This window comes from Brienomyrus brachyistius, chromosome 2 (assembly GCF_023856365.1).
Source record: "Brienomyrus brachyistius isolate T26 chromosome 2, BBRACH_0.4, whole genome shotgun sequence".
Classification (NCBI taxonomy): domain Eukaryota; kingdom Metazoa; phylum Chordata; class Actinopteri; order Osteoglossiformes; family Mormyridae; genus Brienomyrus; species Brienomyrus brachyistius.
The window spans coordinates 21,695,804-21,712,294 of record NC_064534.1 but is presented as its reverse complement, the minus strand read 5'-3'; the positions used below and the strand labels follow the sequence as shown (position 1 = coordinate 21,712,294).

At 39.2% G+C, this 16,491-nt stretch overlaps 1 protein-coding gene across 4 annotated transcripts; it reads left to right on the top strand.

The window, feature by feature from the left end:
- The first annotated feature begins 4,353 nt into the window (after nucleotides 1-4,353).
- On the top strand, nucleotides 4,354-14,815 carry tbx1 (T-box transcription factor 1). Of its 4 annotated transcripts, none has more exons than XM_049001196.1 (8): nucleotides 4,354-4,911; nucleotides 6,385-6,724; nucleotides 9,984-10,085; nucleotides 10,376-10,547; nucleotides 11,086-11,241; nucleotides 12,491-12,558; nucleotides 13,070-13,170; nucleotides 13,571-14,815. In XM_049001196.1, exons 1-8 carry the CDS (start codon nucleotides 4,725-4,727, stop codon nucleotides 13,945-13,947), a joined length of 1,503 nt encoding a protein of 500 aa, XP_048857153.1. In that variant the 5' UTR covers nucleotides 4,354-4,724; the 3' UTR covers nucleotides 13,948-14,815. The 4 variants fall into 4 exon arrangements, with proteins under 4 accessions (XP_048857153.1, XP_048857143.1, XP_048857135.1 ...); XM_049001186.1 differs by having other exon boundaries at nucleotides 13,568-14,815; XM_049001178.1 differs by having other exon boundaries at nucleotides 6,334-6,724.
- Nucleotides 14,816-16,491: the final 1,676 nt, after the last annotated feature.

Here is a 16,491-nt window from a genome sequence, read left to right as displayed (position 1 = left end):
TTAACCGGAAATCTCAACAGCGTGTGTGGGTGACTTAAGAAGGGATTGTCCAGAAATCCTCATCCTCATTTCTCTTACGTTTCGTAATACATATTTTTTTTCCAAATGTTCAGATGTGTTAGTTTTTCTTATAGGCCTATTACACCAAATTATCTTCAGTTCAACTAAAGTTTATTTACGTTTCTATAACCATTTTAATTCAACAGGTTTTAAGATCCTTGATGAGTACACAGAGAACAACTAAACGTTTTTAGGAATTGTTTCTACCAGGACCAAGCGCCGGTCTGTGACTCTCATCCTCCCGGCTAAACAATTTTCAGTGTTTTCTCTTCCACGCGCCGAGGTTGAATTTGACGACACTTCAGTCCTGGGTAACATTTACGTTGACAGGTGTCCTTGAGAATGTGTTTATCTCGTGTAGAAAAACAAAAAATAATTCAATTATTTAAATACACCTGCTGAACCCCAAGAAAACACTACATTAATATTGAGAGAGTAATATCGCTCAAAATTCACAGTTATAAGAAAATAGAAATATCAGGCCTATATATGAAAATCATAAACGGTTAATTTATGTGGATTTCAGTGCTTTGATAGAAGTTCTTCACCTTCTTCTAGTAAACATCGCCCTACATTAACAGACTGACCACAACAACACAGTTATCGGGGTTGTGAGACATGTTTTCTGTCTTCATAAGTAGAGTTTTAGGTGTCTTTGATATTGAAAATATACGATCACCATGCAATCTGATGTCGCCTTTTATAGAAACACAATTTAAATTAATTTCATTCGAACTTGACAAGCAAATAATAACAAAATATATACTGAGATGTAAGACGTCATATAGTTTACATGGTACGATTTATGGGACTACCGTATATTTGCCGGGTATTATTATCAGATTAAGCTGATTCAAATGTTGTGTGATTTATAACTTTGGCGTGTCACAGTAGCAGTGTCTCGGATGAATTTGACGTGCGTTTAATTATTTGTTTAGCTTAGTTAAAAAAAAATTGATACAGACGTCTTACATATACGTATAGAAAGAGGAATCCGACAGCCGCGGTTTCCGAATCTGTGTAGATATATAACGTGTTCGGGGTCTGTCTTGAGCCCCGAAGCAGTAGATTTTGTTATTTTAAACGTAACAATATCAGTTACATTTTCCAAGATGTTCACATTAGCATTATGATAAGGAATTTAAACACGAAATTTACGTCACATTTTACACATCGAACCTGCTGGCGATTATAGAAGTTGAATATTAGCGGGATAAAAGAGCCGCAGCGCGTTAACCTCGAACTCAAAATCGTAGCGCATTTTTCGCCTCGTTTTGTTAATACCAAGAAAAAATAAGTTCAATTAACCACTATATGCTTCGTGGAAATTTTTGCCAATTCGTCTAAGTCGGCTGACATTAATTTCCAAATGTTATTTAATTTTTTACGTAGCCTATTTAGCAGATATCATACCAAGATTGAATGGCTCGCATTTTAAACTGCATTACGTTGCGATATTAAAAACACTGGTTTGGAAAGAATTTCAACAAGTGAACGTTTAGTAATTTAATTACAACTTTGTGGTATGTGATAAATATAGAAACTCACCGAACCGAATTGTTGAAATCAAGGAAATGTCGATTACTTTATTTAATTAAAACCATTACGACTCCAAAACTCCGCACAGAATCATAATTGAATAGTGTATGCAATCCGCCGAGGCTTGGCTTCTAAGTTTAGAAGTAATACGGTATGCGGACAGGGGCTGAGCACACCTGGTGCATAAAGACGGGTGCCAGGGAGAATGAAAACAGGAAGCGTGCAGCCTGGGTGCGTCAAGTCCCGCAGAAGCCCGTTAAAAAAAAAGTTTGCTTGAGGAAAAATCTATTATTCACTTTAGATAAACTACCACTGTAAAATAAAAAGAATATTGATGATGATAATGACGATGATGTCACAAAACAACAATGGCAGTAATTGTGTTTTTACCTACAAATATTTGTTACTAAAATTTACCAAAATTTTGGTTGTAATATGCGGCTGTTATTTATAATTATTTGTGACCACAATGAAATGTTCATGTACCAACAGGAAAGTACAGGTATGGGCTACTCCAAGCGAGTGTGAGAGTAATCCAGCTGATTCCCGGCGCACAAAGGCAACAAATTGGAACTCACTGCATTAACAAGCCTGGACCAACGTGAAAAGCCTGTACCTTTCATACAAGCGGGCACTTTGCTCTGCCAGGACGTCTCTGTGCACATTTGGGAAGAGGAAAGAAATGTATCTTCAGCCTGTATCTGTCTGGCGTAGACTTGTTCAATGAAACGCTTCACCGGTATCGCTTAAGCGCGCTTTTGTTGCTTTGGCTCGGGGAATGATGTGTTGAAATTTGCGTATGCGGGATCCGATAAGGACTTTGCCTCATTACGTCCCAATAAGGACGCAATTGATCTAAGACAAGCGCTGATCTAAGAAAAAACAAAAGCCCAATAATAAATGGTCACTGCATTTTACACATTACTGCTACGCCATATTCTGTCATTTAAATTAACAGGTAACGTCATACATCTACGCCAACAATCAACACATAAAATAAGGCATCAATTTAAATTAAATACATTGTTGCTATACTTTTTGACCCCTTTTTCTTCAAGCTGTGCTACAGGCATAAATTTTGGAGTCTCTTGTGGCCCATCGGAACGGCCCCGGTAGCCTTTTACATTCTGTTGCATGGCTTCAAGCACGAATACGGGGCACATTCCAGAATACCCTCCTTTTTATCTGCTTCTGATTTTTGTCTGTTATCACCTAAGTATTTACAAAGGACGCTTCCGACGTGGCATTGATTAAGTGTGATGGAATCACTGAAAACATCAGATAAAAAAGATCGGAAAACACAGACAAGACTTATTGTAAACTTTCTGAACTTTAAATACTATATCTTTATGTGTTCCGAGTAGCCTAGTTTGTTGTATGACAGTATATTGATGGGACAGCAAAGCAAACTTTGAATTGTCACGCGCCATTCAAAGCCGTACCCAATAGGCTACCTGCCGAATTAAAATACAGGGGTAAAAGCATTATTAGAATATTAACTGACGTAAATGTTTGTTCTTCTTGCCCAAATTGTGTTGAAGTACACCTGAATTCATTTTTACGCAAAGAACTAGATCAAAACAGTAGTTCATTTACGGTTGGACGCACAAACATACTAAATAAACACCGCTAAGCACAAAGGATCGCGTCGCTGCTGCTAACTAGGTTATCCCATTAATACCCCGCTGCTTTGGCCTGTTATTCAATCGCTCAGGTGTAAATTAGATTAAATCCAGTTGCTATCGCAGCCGCTCAACAAAACATAACTTTTGTTACTATTCATTAATTATGAACCTTGATAATCTGATAACCAGCGAGAAGCTGTAACTGCGAGATAAAGGTCAAGTGCTTTTGAAAAGCGCAACGCTTATTATGTTACACTGGCATGAGATTTCCAGTTAATTTATTTTGCAATGATGGCCTCAACTTTAGTTTAACGATTAGGCACCACACAAACCGGCCTCATTCACTAAAACACGACATTCCGAAAATACCAGCAGTACCGGTTAATACTAGCAGTCTATACTTAAAAACAAAAATAGGAACAGTATTGTTGCTGTTGATTCTGTGCGATATTGTTTATATTGCACGTGCAATTGTGCGGCAAAATGAAACAAAACACCAAAAATAAGATTTTGGTCCATTTCTACTTTTCACGACTATTATTACAGTACGTATGCATTCATCCTGCTAAAAATGTCATTATTATATTTGATCCGAAAATGTTATTGCATTAATGTATTAATGAAACATAAAGAGGAATGAAATCTGTAAACATTTACATTTGAAATTTTAATAAATAAGAAAGCAGATAGATAGATAGATAGATAGATAGATAGATAGATAGATAGATAGATAAGCCACGCATAAATGTTTGCAACAAATCGTTATGTATATCCCCATTTTCAGGCAAAAGAGTAATACTTCTAAAAAGTAATTATAAAACCTGAAGAGAAGAGTGAGTGTCAGTTTGCAATAATATGAATATGATATATGATATCATCGTATTATTGTGCAAAATAAAAATATGAAAAATGCATAACTTTAATGCCGGAAATCCGCAGTGACGCGCAATGTTGTTTCGCAGTGAATACAAATATGGAACAGTGATTGACAAGGTCCTATTCAAATTAAACATGCAGTGGAAAGCGTGCACGCTTTTTCGAGCTGAGCAGGGGAGGCGTGGATCTCCCGCTTTTGACATTCCCCCTCAGTAGTTCCTCTCCTCAAGGCAGAGTAACTTACTCATATGACATCACCAAGCCACTGAATGGGGGAAGTTCGCCTTTAAAGAAAGTAAAACTTTTTTAGGATTTGCGCTGTCAAAATACGAGAGAGACTTCTTAAAGCTGGCGTTATATTTCAGAATATTTTTTTCAGTGGGAAGGAAGCCTCACATAAAATGTTGACATTTAATTTTAAACTTATGTATGGGAATGGTTCCTTTTGAAAACGGTGAGCTGCAGTACATCGCCAGCGGCCCATCACCAACGAAGTTTGTATCACAGTACAAAAGTTGCCACTCACCTTCGCTTTTTTCTTGGTTAAAGTAGAATATTCTTTAGTCTGGGAGCAGCACGCGAAGAAAGCAGGGGGACCGCTTTTCTCGACCCGATTTCTCGCATATGGACGACAGCAGTCCTCTTTCTCCAAAGGCAAATGCTTTCAGTATTGCCTCTCTGATTTCAGCGGCAGAACAAGCAGGAAACGCAACATTTGACAAACACGGCACTGGCCCGGACAAGCAAGACCAGCGTAACTGCTGCAGATCCTTAAAAATGCACTACAGTACTGTCACAAGGGAAATGGAAGGTATGAAATCGCTTTGTTTGTTGTCTGTTTTCCACTTTCTTTAAAGAGTAACTTGGTCGCATGTTTTTTTCATGCAGCTGTAAAACGCGACTGCTTCTGTACCTTACAAAGCGCCAGTCAGATGCATCAGCTAGTAGCGCGATGTTAAAATGCAGTACTCCCCGGCTGTTTGCCCGCAAATTAATTCTTGTGCACTTAATCCGCTGCATATACAATGTGCACAACTTACTACCATCCGGATAGCTAAATTCAGGTAGATATCTAGCCGCCGAACACTGTATAGTTTGGATTGGGAAAGGCAATGCCTCAGTACTTATAGAATAGACTATTCAGTCAGGTTGTTAGTAGTTCTGTGCATAAGTCTCCAAGTAGCACTTAAAAGTAAAATAATATTAATAACGTTAAAAAGCTTTTGGGAATTACGTATTGGGTTCGACGCGTCTTGTAAAAGCGTGTGGACACCAAGGTATTGAATCTCAAGTGATCTACAAATTATTAAAACGAGGGTATAGATGGGCGTGGGGATAGGGGGGCTCGCTGGGTCGTACTGTAGGTACTGCTCGTAAAATAGTTAGATATTACCGATTAACACTCACGGGACCCACCGAATTCACGAATGGAGCTGCACTTGACAGAATAAGAGACTCGCGTCCAGTCAAAACCCACAACATAGCCTATCTCGTTTGTTAGCGTACAATAGATGTTTGTTTACCTTGTAAAGGGGTACACACCGCGGTGCCAGCCAGCCTTCCTATTGTTAGGGGGGTCGACGTGGGCGATACCCTTATCCGACAGTAAATGGGTGCCGGATAGCCCATTAAAAGGGGCGCACTTCTCTGTCAATCAGCCTCGGCCCAAGGCGAGGAAAGGCACATTACCTGTAGTTCCTTATCTAAATAGAAATAAGAACCGGTTTTATCGTGAAGGGGAGGCCCTATGCGGAGATAAGAGAGAGGTCTGGATTGCTGAGTAGCATTCGGCGGCAGCGCAGCGAACAGGCCGCTTAGAAAGCGATCCACAAATAAAGGGGGAATACGGTGTGCTTTTCATTGAAGACTGTGCATTAGTTTTACCAGAAAGAGAAAAGAAGGATTCTTCTGCGAGGACATTAAAGGACCTGAAACTTTGTGCTATCTGGAAATTTCCGCGATAAAGACAAAGCTTTCCTTTTACGTATTCCATTTTATAGACAGTTTGTAAGATCAGGTTTATACCACATTGGATACAATTTTCAAGATTCATGGGAAAACTGATAGACAGCGAACCTGACCCGTATTAAATACTAATTACTTTGTTCTGGAGCTTTGTTAATATTTTTGTTGATTTTAAAATCTGACTTGTTCTCTTGACTACTTTTATGTTGATTTTTTTTTGTTATCAAAAAGTTAACGCACCGCAAACCCGTTTTTGGAATGATTTCAGCAATATCCAGTCCGTGGCTGACGCAGCTGTCCCATTTTTGCGATGTTGCAGCCTTCACGACCAGCAGTTTGAGCAACCTCAACACACCCGGGAGCTATCACCTCTCCCCCTCCCCTGGGGATCCGTACAGCCAACATGAAACCCACTTCGAGCCCTGCACGGCGGCCCAACACAGTTACAGCTACACGGGGTCGAACCCGGCCCAGGCCCAGCCGAACGATACTGGCACGCCAAACTGTTCCTCGTCGTCCTCAACTTCAACGCCTAGTAACAAGTCGCTGGTGAAGAAAAACCCGAAAGTTGCCAATATTAACGTCCAACTGGAAATGAAGGCTCTCTGGGATGAATTTAACCAACTTGGAACCGAGATGATCGTTACCAAGGCTGGCCGGTGAGTCCATACATTTTGCATCTTTGAAGGCTGCTGTGAGGAATAAACGTTCTCTGTTGTCGGTTTAAATAATTTTTGCTGTCAAACTAAAACGCACAACAGATAAGTACGATCATACAGCTTTCGCGTTCACTCGTGGGCTTATGTGCATACTATATTTATATATGCATATTTATATATGATTAATGCGTATATATAAAACTAATGTAAAAGAAATTTTATGTCCCAGTAATATTTGTATATTCCAAAAAATAAATATTGCGATGACAGTTTTACGGCTTAGTGAGCTATAAACTTATATTTCCACAATAATTTTAGTGCAGCATGACGATATTTAAAGTATTGATTATTAACGCAAAACGTGAGTGTCGTTGTTTATAAACACACGAGGAATCATGTAACTGCAGCGTGGAAAATGTTTGTTCATGTTCAAATGCGTTAAGTCAATAAGATTATCAAGACTCGTAAACAATAGCAGCTATTATCCAACCACATTTTACAAACATTGGCTTTTTAATTTGCCCATGTGGAAATTGGAGACTGGATTCATTTCATGGGTTTTAGCGGTGAATCCTGAGATCGCTTAAACACCATGAGGCACTTTGGCGCCTGGTTAAGTCTAAACGAATTTCAGTCGTAAAATACCCTTGAATCAGACTTAAAATGCACTTGTATCCGTGATGCATTGGGTTTTATTTCTATACGTTTATACAGTGAAATTTCCCCCCTATTTCCGCTTATTAATTTAGTGTCAGTATGTTTACGGTGCAGTTAATGTTAATTACGTGGAGAGTAGGCCTATATAAAAGACTATATATATATATATATATATATATATATATATATATATATATATATATATTACAGGGGATGGCATAATTATATATATAATTAATTATACACACATACACACACACAAAGTTACCATATGCCTATACGGTATACAAGGTATTAAAATGCACAGGTTAAATGTTGATTTTAATAGCTATGAATTAGCCATGCAACAAAACTTTTTTTATATCACATTTGGAAACAGAAAGTGTACTATCCTAACTAGGCAAGAATAAGCACGAGTGTTTGACTTATTTGCCAAATTAAATCCCGTTCCGATCAACTGCCTACGTGCATATATTTATAATTAAAGTTCAAAATTGAAAGGTTCAATACAAATAATCGTTAAGAAAGTATTTACGGGTGTATTGCAGGACTGCAAGCCCCCTTCTGTGTCATAACGATAACGTTTTTTAAAAAACAGAAATTCGTACGGATCTTAAGATTGTGTAGCCTAAATAGAAACGTTACTGTGTCCATGTACCGTTTATACACTATGTTGATCCTGATTGCCCCATACATTTTCCAGGGCCCATCTCGGCTCGCGTCAGATTACATCATCTGGCAAAAACAACGACCGAAAATGCGTAAAAAGAACGCATGATGTGCCAGTGGGGTTAAGCGTGCGATTGTTAAGGGAAAATCTACAAGTGACGCTCTCTTGTGCTTTCTGTTCACGGACTCTTTCGGTCAAATTGCAAACATCTTCTGGTTATAGGAACAGTTATTTCTGTTATCAAATTATTTAAATCCCTTAAAACTTTAAGTTACATTTTGGAAAATCATCGTGAACATTAGCCTATATAAACTGTAAATAATTAATCAACACCCTTAATGATAATAGTCAAATTCGAATAACTGCGTGCTTATAAGGTCTTTTTTTTCGATAACTCAATACCGAAATAATAGTATGTTTAATGACTGTGTAGTGAAGGGTTTGCTTTAAGATTTTTGCAATTAAATTCCTAAAAATCCCCCAAAACATATTGGCTATAGCAGGCCTATATACCTCTATCGGATATAACATATATAATCTATGTTGTGTACCAGAACCGTATTTTTTCGTTCATGACAAAACGCGCGTATTAACATAAGTGCATGTTGTGTTAATGTGACAAACCTGAGCAATAGCGGCAACCGAAATGAGTCATCCCCTAGTAATCCACACATCAGACATGTTTACGGTTGTTTAGTGACTAAAATGATCGCATTGATTTACAATGTGGACATTTAAAAATATTTTACTTGTGGTCGCTTTTAAAAGTTTTTTCATCCGAATTTTAGAGGCCTTCAGACCGGAAAGCCCACCCAAGTATCTCGATTGAGTCATCGATGATTTTATTTCATGTTTTGAAAAACAGTGTCTTGTATTAATACTTATTACGACTTTATTTATGTAAACGGAAGGCCTACATTTGCCATTAAACGGTATAAGGGATACATTGATTAATCGCCCCGTTTTTTTATTAACACTGCTGCCAAAAGGTAAACGTTAGACGGTAGACAAATCATTTCAAGGACACAGAAAACATGGAGTGGGATAAATGGCACTTCAGCCTCACGTAACCTCGGCGTCTCTTCAGAATAGTAAGGCGATGTTAATTGAGCAGTTATTTTAAGGTGCCCTTAGGTGATACTGCGCAATGATCTTACGCCAGCGTTAATAAAGGGAGGTGAGCAATTTGCCAATCTGTGTTTGGTGTCTTCCGATGTTATTAAATAAAGGGCTTGCATGTAAAGGACATGCTGAGTGTCAGTCGATGGTCAGGCTGTAAGAGTGCTGGAATATTTTAGAAAAGTTACAGTTAAGCATCAGATCAGCCAGACCAAACGCATGAGATCCCGTCCGGACTATCGGACCGCAGGGCTTGGTCTGGACGCCAACAGATTAACAGTTTCACAACTTTTATTCGGGAGACGATAAAACTGTTTGATTTTTTTAACTGTACAATATGTTTGAATGTGTTTAAAATACAAACGCACCATTTACAGTGTAAAGTGGAGAGGAGGTCTGCTGATCATTTTTTGAGAATGAACTAATACGGTTGTCGGTCCTTGATTTAAGAGCTGTTAGGCCTAATATCATCTTAATATAAAATGCTACTTATTTTTGGTGCTGACATTGAAAAGTATTATAATTAAAGCGAGGAAGGTATCATTTTATATCCAAGTACAACTATAGAACAAATATTGATTTAGGTCTTGTTTTATCGTGTTTAACTTACATTATTTTTAGGAAGTCAGTTTGCAAATGTTTTGACCATGCACTTAAATATAAACAGCCAAATTATTAAAAAGCTGTATGTATTTTTAATAGAAAAATCTTTTTTTTTTTTTGGTTGTGTAGTTCTAACAGGAAATTTACTTTTATTTTAAAAGACCGACAGAGTAAATAAATAAGTAAAACACCATCTGTTTTCTTTTTCAGGAGAATGTTTCCTACGTTTCAAGTAAAAATCTTCGGAATGGATCCCATGGCAGAGTACATGCTGTTAATGGATTTCCTACCGGTGGATGATAAACGATATCGGTGCGTCAAACTTTAAAGTGTCTGAAACGGCCCCTCTTTAGACAATAAACAAACCGGGCTTTCATCAGCCCTAATATTTAGTAATTTATGTTTATTTGTTTATTTTATTTTTATATTTTGCGAGTCTGGATTGTCTAATCGTGACCGCACTAACTTAAATTTAAAACACCATTGTAAGGCTTCGCGTTGAAAGCATGTCGTGGTTTGACAGCGGGGTGAGCAGAACTGTTGTGTTTCCTTGTCCATCGGCGACCTTTTTGACGATCTGTTTCTCGTGTTCCGTTTTAAAGGTATGCCTTTCACAGCTCGTCCTGGCTGGTGGCCGGCAAGGCTGACCCGGCCACTCCCGGGAGAGTTCACTACCACCCAGACTCTCCTGCCAAGGGCGCACAGTGGATGAAACAGATCGTCTCATTTGATAAATTAAAACTCACGAACAACTTACTGGACGATAATGGTCATGTAAGTATTAACCAATAAAAATCTGCATATTAATTAAGGACGGGTTCTAAATTAAATTTCCTTAAACGGGAGGATATCTAAGATTTTAACCCAAGGTCAATTTACAGACTTTATATGGGTATACATATATATTATAAATGTCTAATATATATATGAGTTGAAAAATATATTGTAAAGCACATGATTATAACATGGAAGTGTACAATTAGTTCACTTTCTACCTTTACTACACAGAAAGTCCAAAGATCTTATTTTAAAACCAATGCTAATGCTAATAATAGGTTACTATATCAATATATCCTAATATACTGATGCTAATTGATATCTGCTATAAAAGCAATTCAGAACAATTCTGTTCTGTTTGAACGCTTCATTTGGTTCAACTGCCAAAACGGATTCGTCTGTATAGCAAGTAAAAACCTTTCAAAAGTCTTTACACGGGTCGTATAATGGTTCAATTGTAGGGAAAAAAGCTTTTTTTAAATGATTTGAGAAAATATCCTGTAGGATCTGAACAGAGCATCTTCTTCTGCTGCAGATTATTTTAAACTCCATGCACAGATACCAGCCAAGGTTCCATGTCGTGTATGTGGATCCGAGGAAAGACAGTGAGAAGTACGCTGAAGAGAATTACAAAACGTTTGTCTTCGAAGAGACACGGTTCACAGCCGTCACGGCCTACCAAAACCACAGGGTAGGTATTGTGAGGAATGTTTTGCGTTTCCTTAAATGTGCGCCATGAATTATTGTGAACCGTATTCACATATGAACAATAACGGGATGAAATGCCGATTTATCATTATTTGGAACTAAATATACCGGCATTTATGTGACTATATATATAAACAGTTGTTCAGTACAATTTGTGTGATAGGGGCACACACGCGCACACTCGTCTGCGAAGTGGACGTTTAACAGCCATGTGACGACCACAGAAAAGTGATAAAGGTCTACTTTTGTGCATTTATTTCATTAAAATGAATTGTTTTATTTTTATTATTATTATTTTTTTAGCTAATTCTGTTACTCCACGTTCGAAATTAGATCGGTCTATACCGAAACTGCAATTGGTTATTCGCGATTGGAGCAATTCATTAATAATAAATAACAATAATATGTCTAATAAATATCAGAAATGTATAAAAAAATAATTTAACTTTGTTGCAGTTACATACATCTATCAGTTTCTATAGAAACTAAATGAAGGAAAATCTTGAAACCCGTGTATGTTGTCTATTACGCCTAATTACACGTACGTGATATTGATATATGAAAAGGCCTACCCAAAGACACATTGCTTAGCTATTTGACATTTATCGTTGTAATGTTATGCTTGTCTACAAACTACGAGGAGTATTTAGCCTTATTTAAATGTTTTAAGCTTTATTGCAGGATTTGATTTAATAAAATCTAATTATGTGTGATGTTTAATTCCATCAGTATGTTCGTAAGGATGAATTAATGAATTTAAGAAAAATGAAATAAAGAATCGATAAGCCACTTAGGGTTACACACAGATGTTTTACTTCTGCGTTGGTCTCTGTCTTTCCTGCTCTGTGTCCTATCAGTTTGACCCTTCCGTCTCCAACTTTCACCAAGGGGGTTTAAGTTTGTTTTTCAACTCATTCCGGAAATTCACCAGCACATAACTGTATCCGCGGAAGCGCTAGACATCTGGTCCGACGCATTACTTAGACTGATAATAATATAAATGATTAAAGTGCATAAAGGTGAACGAGTTTGGCGGGCCTCCGCAGTCTTCTGTCTGTTTGCTCTTATAGGTTTAGAGTATTTAAGTAATTTCTGCGCCCTGCCGTGCACAAAAACGCACTATTCGGGTAAGCGAAATGGAGTTTTTCCACGGCATATTTGTTGCTTTTATTTGTTTGTTCTAGCAGTCTGTGTTTTACTGCTTAGATTACACTTGGATCTCTTGTTTTCAGATCACGCAGCTAAAAATCGCCAGCAATCCTTTCGCAAAGGGATTTCGAGACTGCGATCCGGAAGACTGGTGAATATAGCTTTTTTTTCCCCCCTCACAAGCTTAAAATCTTTGTTAATTATTCTTTTGTGACTTGTTTGTTTGACGTCTGCTGCAAGCGCTGTTTTTTTTAAATGGTTTATCTGATTCTTAGAGCAATTTTCAGGACTTACTTTGGTCGTTTGGTCAGCCTTTAATTTAAAGTTCTCCATCCACTGAAATACTTACGATAATATACAGCTAATTAACAGGTACCTCACAGGGAAATATGACACAGTGCTTGATGTGTGGTATGGTACTGAGTTCTAATCAAGGAGGTGAAATGACGAACTAGAATAAATCTTCAGAGAAATGTGTCACCATTATCTTTTAAGTGCCAAGTAACCGGCAGCCTGTTTAAAGTGGCAAGCAGTGCAGAGTCCCTTGGGCAGAGCAAACAATTTTATTTGCATAAAAAAATGCACCCAAATGTGTGTTCGCTCGACCACTTTGGAAACTTCGAGTCTCTCTTGATGGCTTCTCTTGGGCTCATTCTCTCCAGGCCCAGAAATCACAGGCCAGGCTCCTTGCCAATAATGAGTGCCTTCGCCAGGACGAGGAACCCCATGGCATCTCCGCCGCAACAGAACGGCACAGACAAAGGTCTGCCCCTCTTCCTCGTGACTGCTGCATCCCAAAGGCCTACTCAGCCTTCCCGCGTTTTGTCCGTCTCGTAGTCTGTGCCTCACATCATGAAAAAACACTACTCTGCTTAAAGGAATGTCGTGACTGGCCTTTATTTTAGCCGATATTTCTCAGCCAGATTCAGTAACGTGGCCCTTGAATTTTCATAACTATTTTCTATAGACTTGGAGATGTGGAGAATCAGTTCTGCACGAGAAAGATCCAGAAATTCATGGTGTTGGAAGTTTGCTTCATGCTGAGCTACTAGTGACCTATAGTGACCTGAGCTTACCTTCCACACTGAGCTGATAATGACCTATTATTACAGACATGATCTACTGAATTGTAATGGGTGTTTCTTTTTTTTACGGCTCAGAAGACAGCAGGAGGGACTATGACCGGGACCCCAGCGGAACCCCTATCCACGCTGACCCAGCCCACCAGATCATGTCTCGGGTGCTGAGCCCTGCGCTGCCCCTGCCGGGGGGGCTGCATGCCGTTCCGCTCGGCGCTAGCCGCCCAAGCCCCCCACATGAGCTGCGGCTCGACGGCCACGCCCAGCCGCCCGACACGCTGCACCACCACCCCTACAAGTACCCAGCCACCTACGAACACTACCTGGGAGCCAAGACCCGGCCGTCCCCGTATCCACTGCCCAGCATCAGGGGGCACGGCTACCAACACATGAACCCCACTGCTTCCAACATGTACTCGGCTACCAGCGGCCCTGCAAACTATGACTACGGGCCCAGATAATGCATGGCTTCGGCTCTCGGCCTATCGGTGCGCAATGACTCGAGCATGCATAGCACGCCGAAGACAGCCAGTGGGGGGCGTTGCTTTGCATGTCTGGTTAATGCAAAATCAATTGTGGAGGAGTAAGATCAGGACTAAGGAGCTCCTCTGAGGCCTCAGCAAGGCACCGCCGGCACAGGTCCATCAGCACTGGCGCAGTGCGGCCTCTCTGCCCGTCCGTCGCATGTGGCTCACACAGTGAGGCTGCCTCCCTAAGAGCATGAAGGATGGTCTTATCGATGTGTGAAACGCCTCACAGCGGGACTGGATTTTGACCTCGTGTTGGATGCACTTTTTTGTTTTCGCTTGGAGAAACAAAGCCATACGTTGTATAATCTTGAACCCGAGAAGCTTCTTAGGTAGGTGAGATATCTGCATGCTCAGCTCACCGAAGGACGATGCAGGTGTCTCCATCCATGCCCATGCAATGGCCTGGGCAGCTCTGCCAGGAGCCTGTGGAATGACCTGGAAAGCTCCAACAGGTACCTGAAACCATGGAACGTTCTGGAGAGCTCTCATAGATACCTGCAGCATGGAAAATCCAGGAGAGCTCTCATAGATACCTGTACCATGGAACGTTCTGGAGAGATCTCATTGATACCTGCGGCATGAAACATTCTGGGAAGCTCTGATAGATACCTGCACCATGGAACGTTCTGGAGAGATCTCATTGATACCTGCAGCATGGAACATTCTGGGAAGCTCTGATAGATACCTGCACCATGGCACTGATTCAAAGTGATTCTTAGAAGTTTGGTAAATAAAGGAGAGATCCCATGCTTGTGCTGTAATTTGTAAAATGAATATTAAATTCTTTCCTTTAAATTTTCCCATTTGATGCATTCATTTGGTCCCTTTTTCACTCAGACATATGATGATGAACACGTCTCATATTATCCGCACTGGCACGTCTGCACAGATTGATAGGCATAATCATCATGTCACATCACCCTAAGCATTCAGGCGCGCACGTGTGTGTGATAGTTAGAGAAATTTACCATTTTCAATTTTCAGCACTACCACGTAAACGATGTCGCACGTTCGCCATAAATGTGATAATGACTTACGATTTTATCTAATAAAATGCTGATAATTATTGCACGTAAATACATCACATTGTGTTCTCAAGTCTTCCCTGTTTTAAAGCACTTTAAATTCAGGAAACGATGGTGTGATGTGATTTACGGAGTATCCATTTCTTTTAAGTGAATATTTTGAGTCAGTTCAGCACCAGATGACCTTACCAGGTGATAAGTACGCGCGGTGACTTACTGTTCACACAAACACCAGACTGCAAGCTTAGCGCTGCCGATCTGTCGAACAAACAGACATTTTGCTGCTCTGAAACTAGTGTTACGCAAATACTATACAATTATTCGTCATTAACACTGATGTGATTCCTGTCGCATTAGGTGGCATATGTCAATATTTTGCACAGTGTTAAGTTTTGAACATGAATGAAACAATTGTCAGCCGTATAAGTTAAATTGCTATATTTATTGATCAGTTGCTGTTTAGTTATGAATAGATTTGACTGAATATAAATTTGGAATGATTTTGACAACAGTGCATTGATATTCGTATAGATTAATACTTGGTTCTGTGTAACTGTTCAGCACATATATTATACAGTATGAACACAATTTACATCGCGTTGAAATAATGAACGCGTAGGTCTACCGTTTTCAAATCGTTACTGGCATTTTGACAACGACAGCTGTCTCATAAAAACAATACGCAATATTGCTCAAAACTACATTTTTATAAATGCAGAAAAAGCCGCGAAATCATAAATTATATTTAGAAGCAGGATTCAGACGTCAAATGCTGGAAGCCAAAAGTACCGTTTACGTACCGGTGCTCTGAACAAAGGATTGGTCGCGGTGTTATTATTTTCCAACGGATATTATCCCTGTAAGGTGACCAGTCATAAAAATTAGGAAATGCATGATGATTTATTTGAATGTTTTTATTTAACTTTTCCCCCGAGGGAAATGCTGACGGGTGGGTTGAGTGGAAGAGAGCGGGACGGACACGCACAGTCTGACCCCTAACAGCTAATGGCTTTCTGATGGGTTAAAGGTTAAACAACGTTTCCAGCAGATAAGGTGACATCGGCTGATCCTATAATTTCTATTCAGAGGGCAAATACTTACAGCTAAATTGTAGGGTACGTGAATATATATCGGTAACCGTTTCGCTTCTAATCAACAGCTCATTTAAGTAAAAAAAAAGACTGAATGCAGTTTTGTGGATTTATACCTAATGCTGACAGTCACTAAACACAACACATCGGAATCATTGTTATTTTAAAAGTATGAAATATAAAAAGCGCTGATTTTAATCATTTTATTAATTTCGATAAACGTTTAAAAAATGATTTTGTGAAAAACTATTAGGACAAAAAAGAAAATCAGACGAACGATTCATATAGCTACATTTTCTAGGCAATATTAAGCATGACTTGACTATACGTGTTTAAATTTACACTGGCGGGAATTTTAA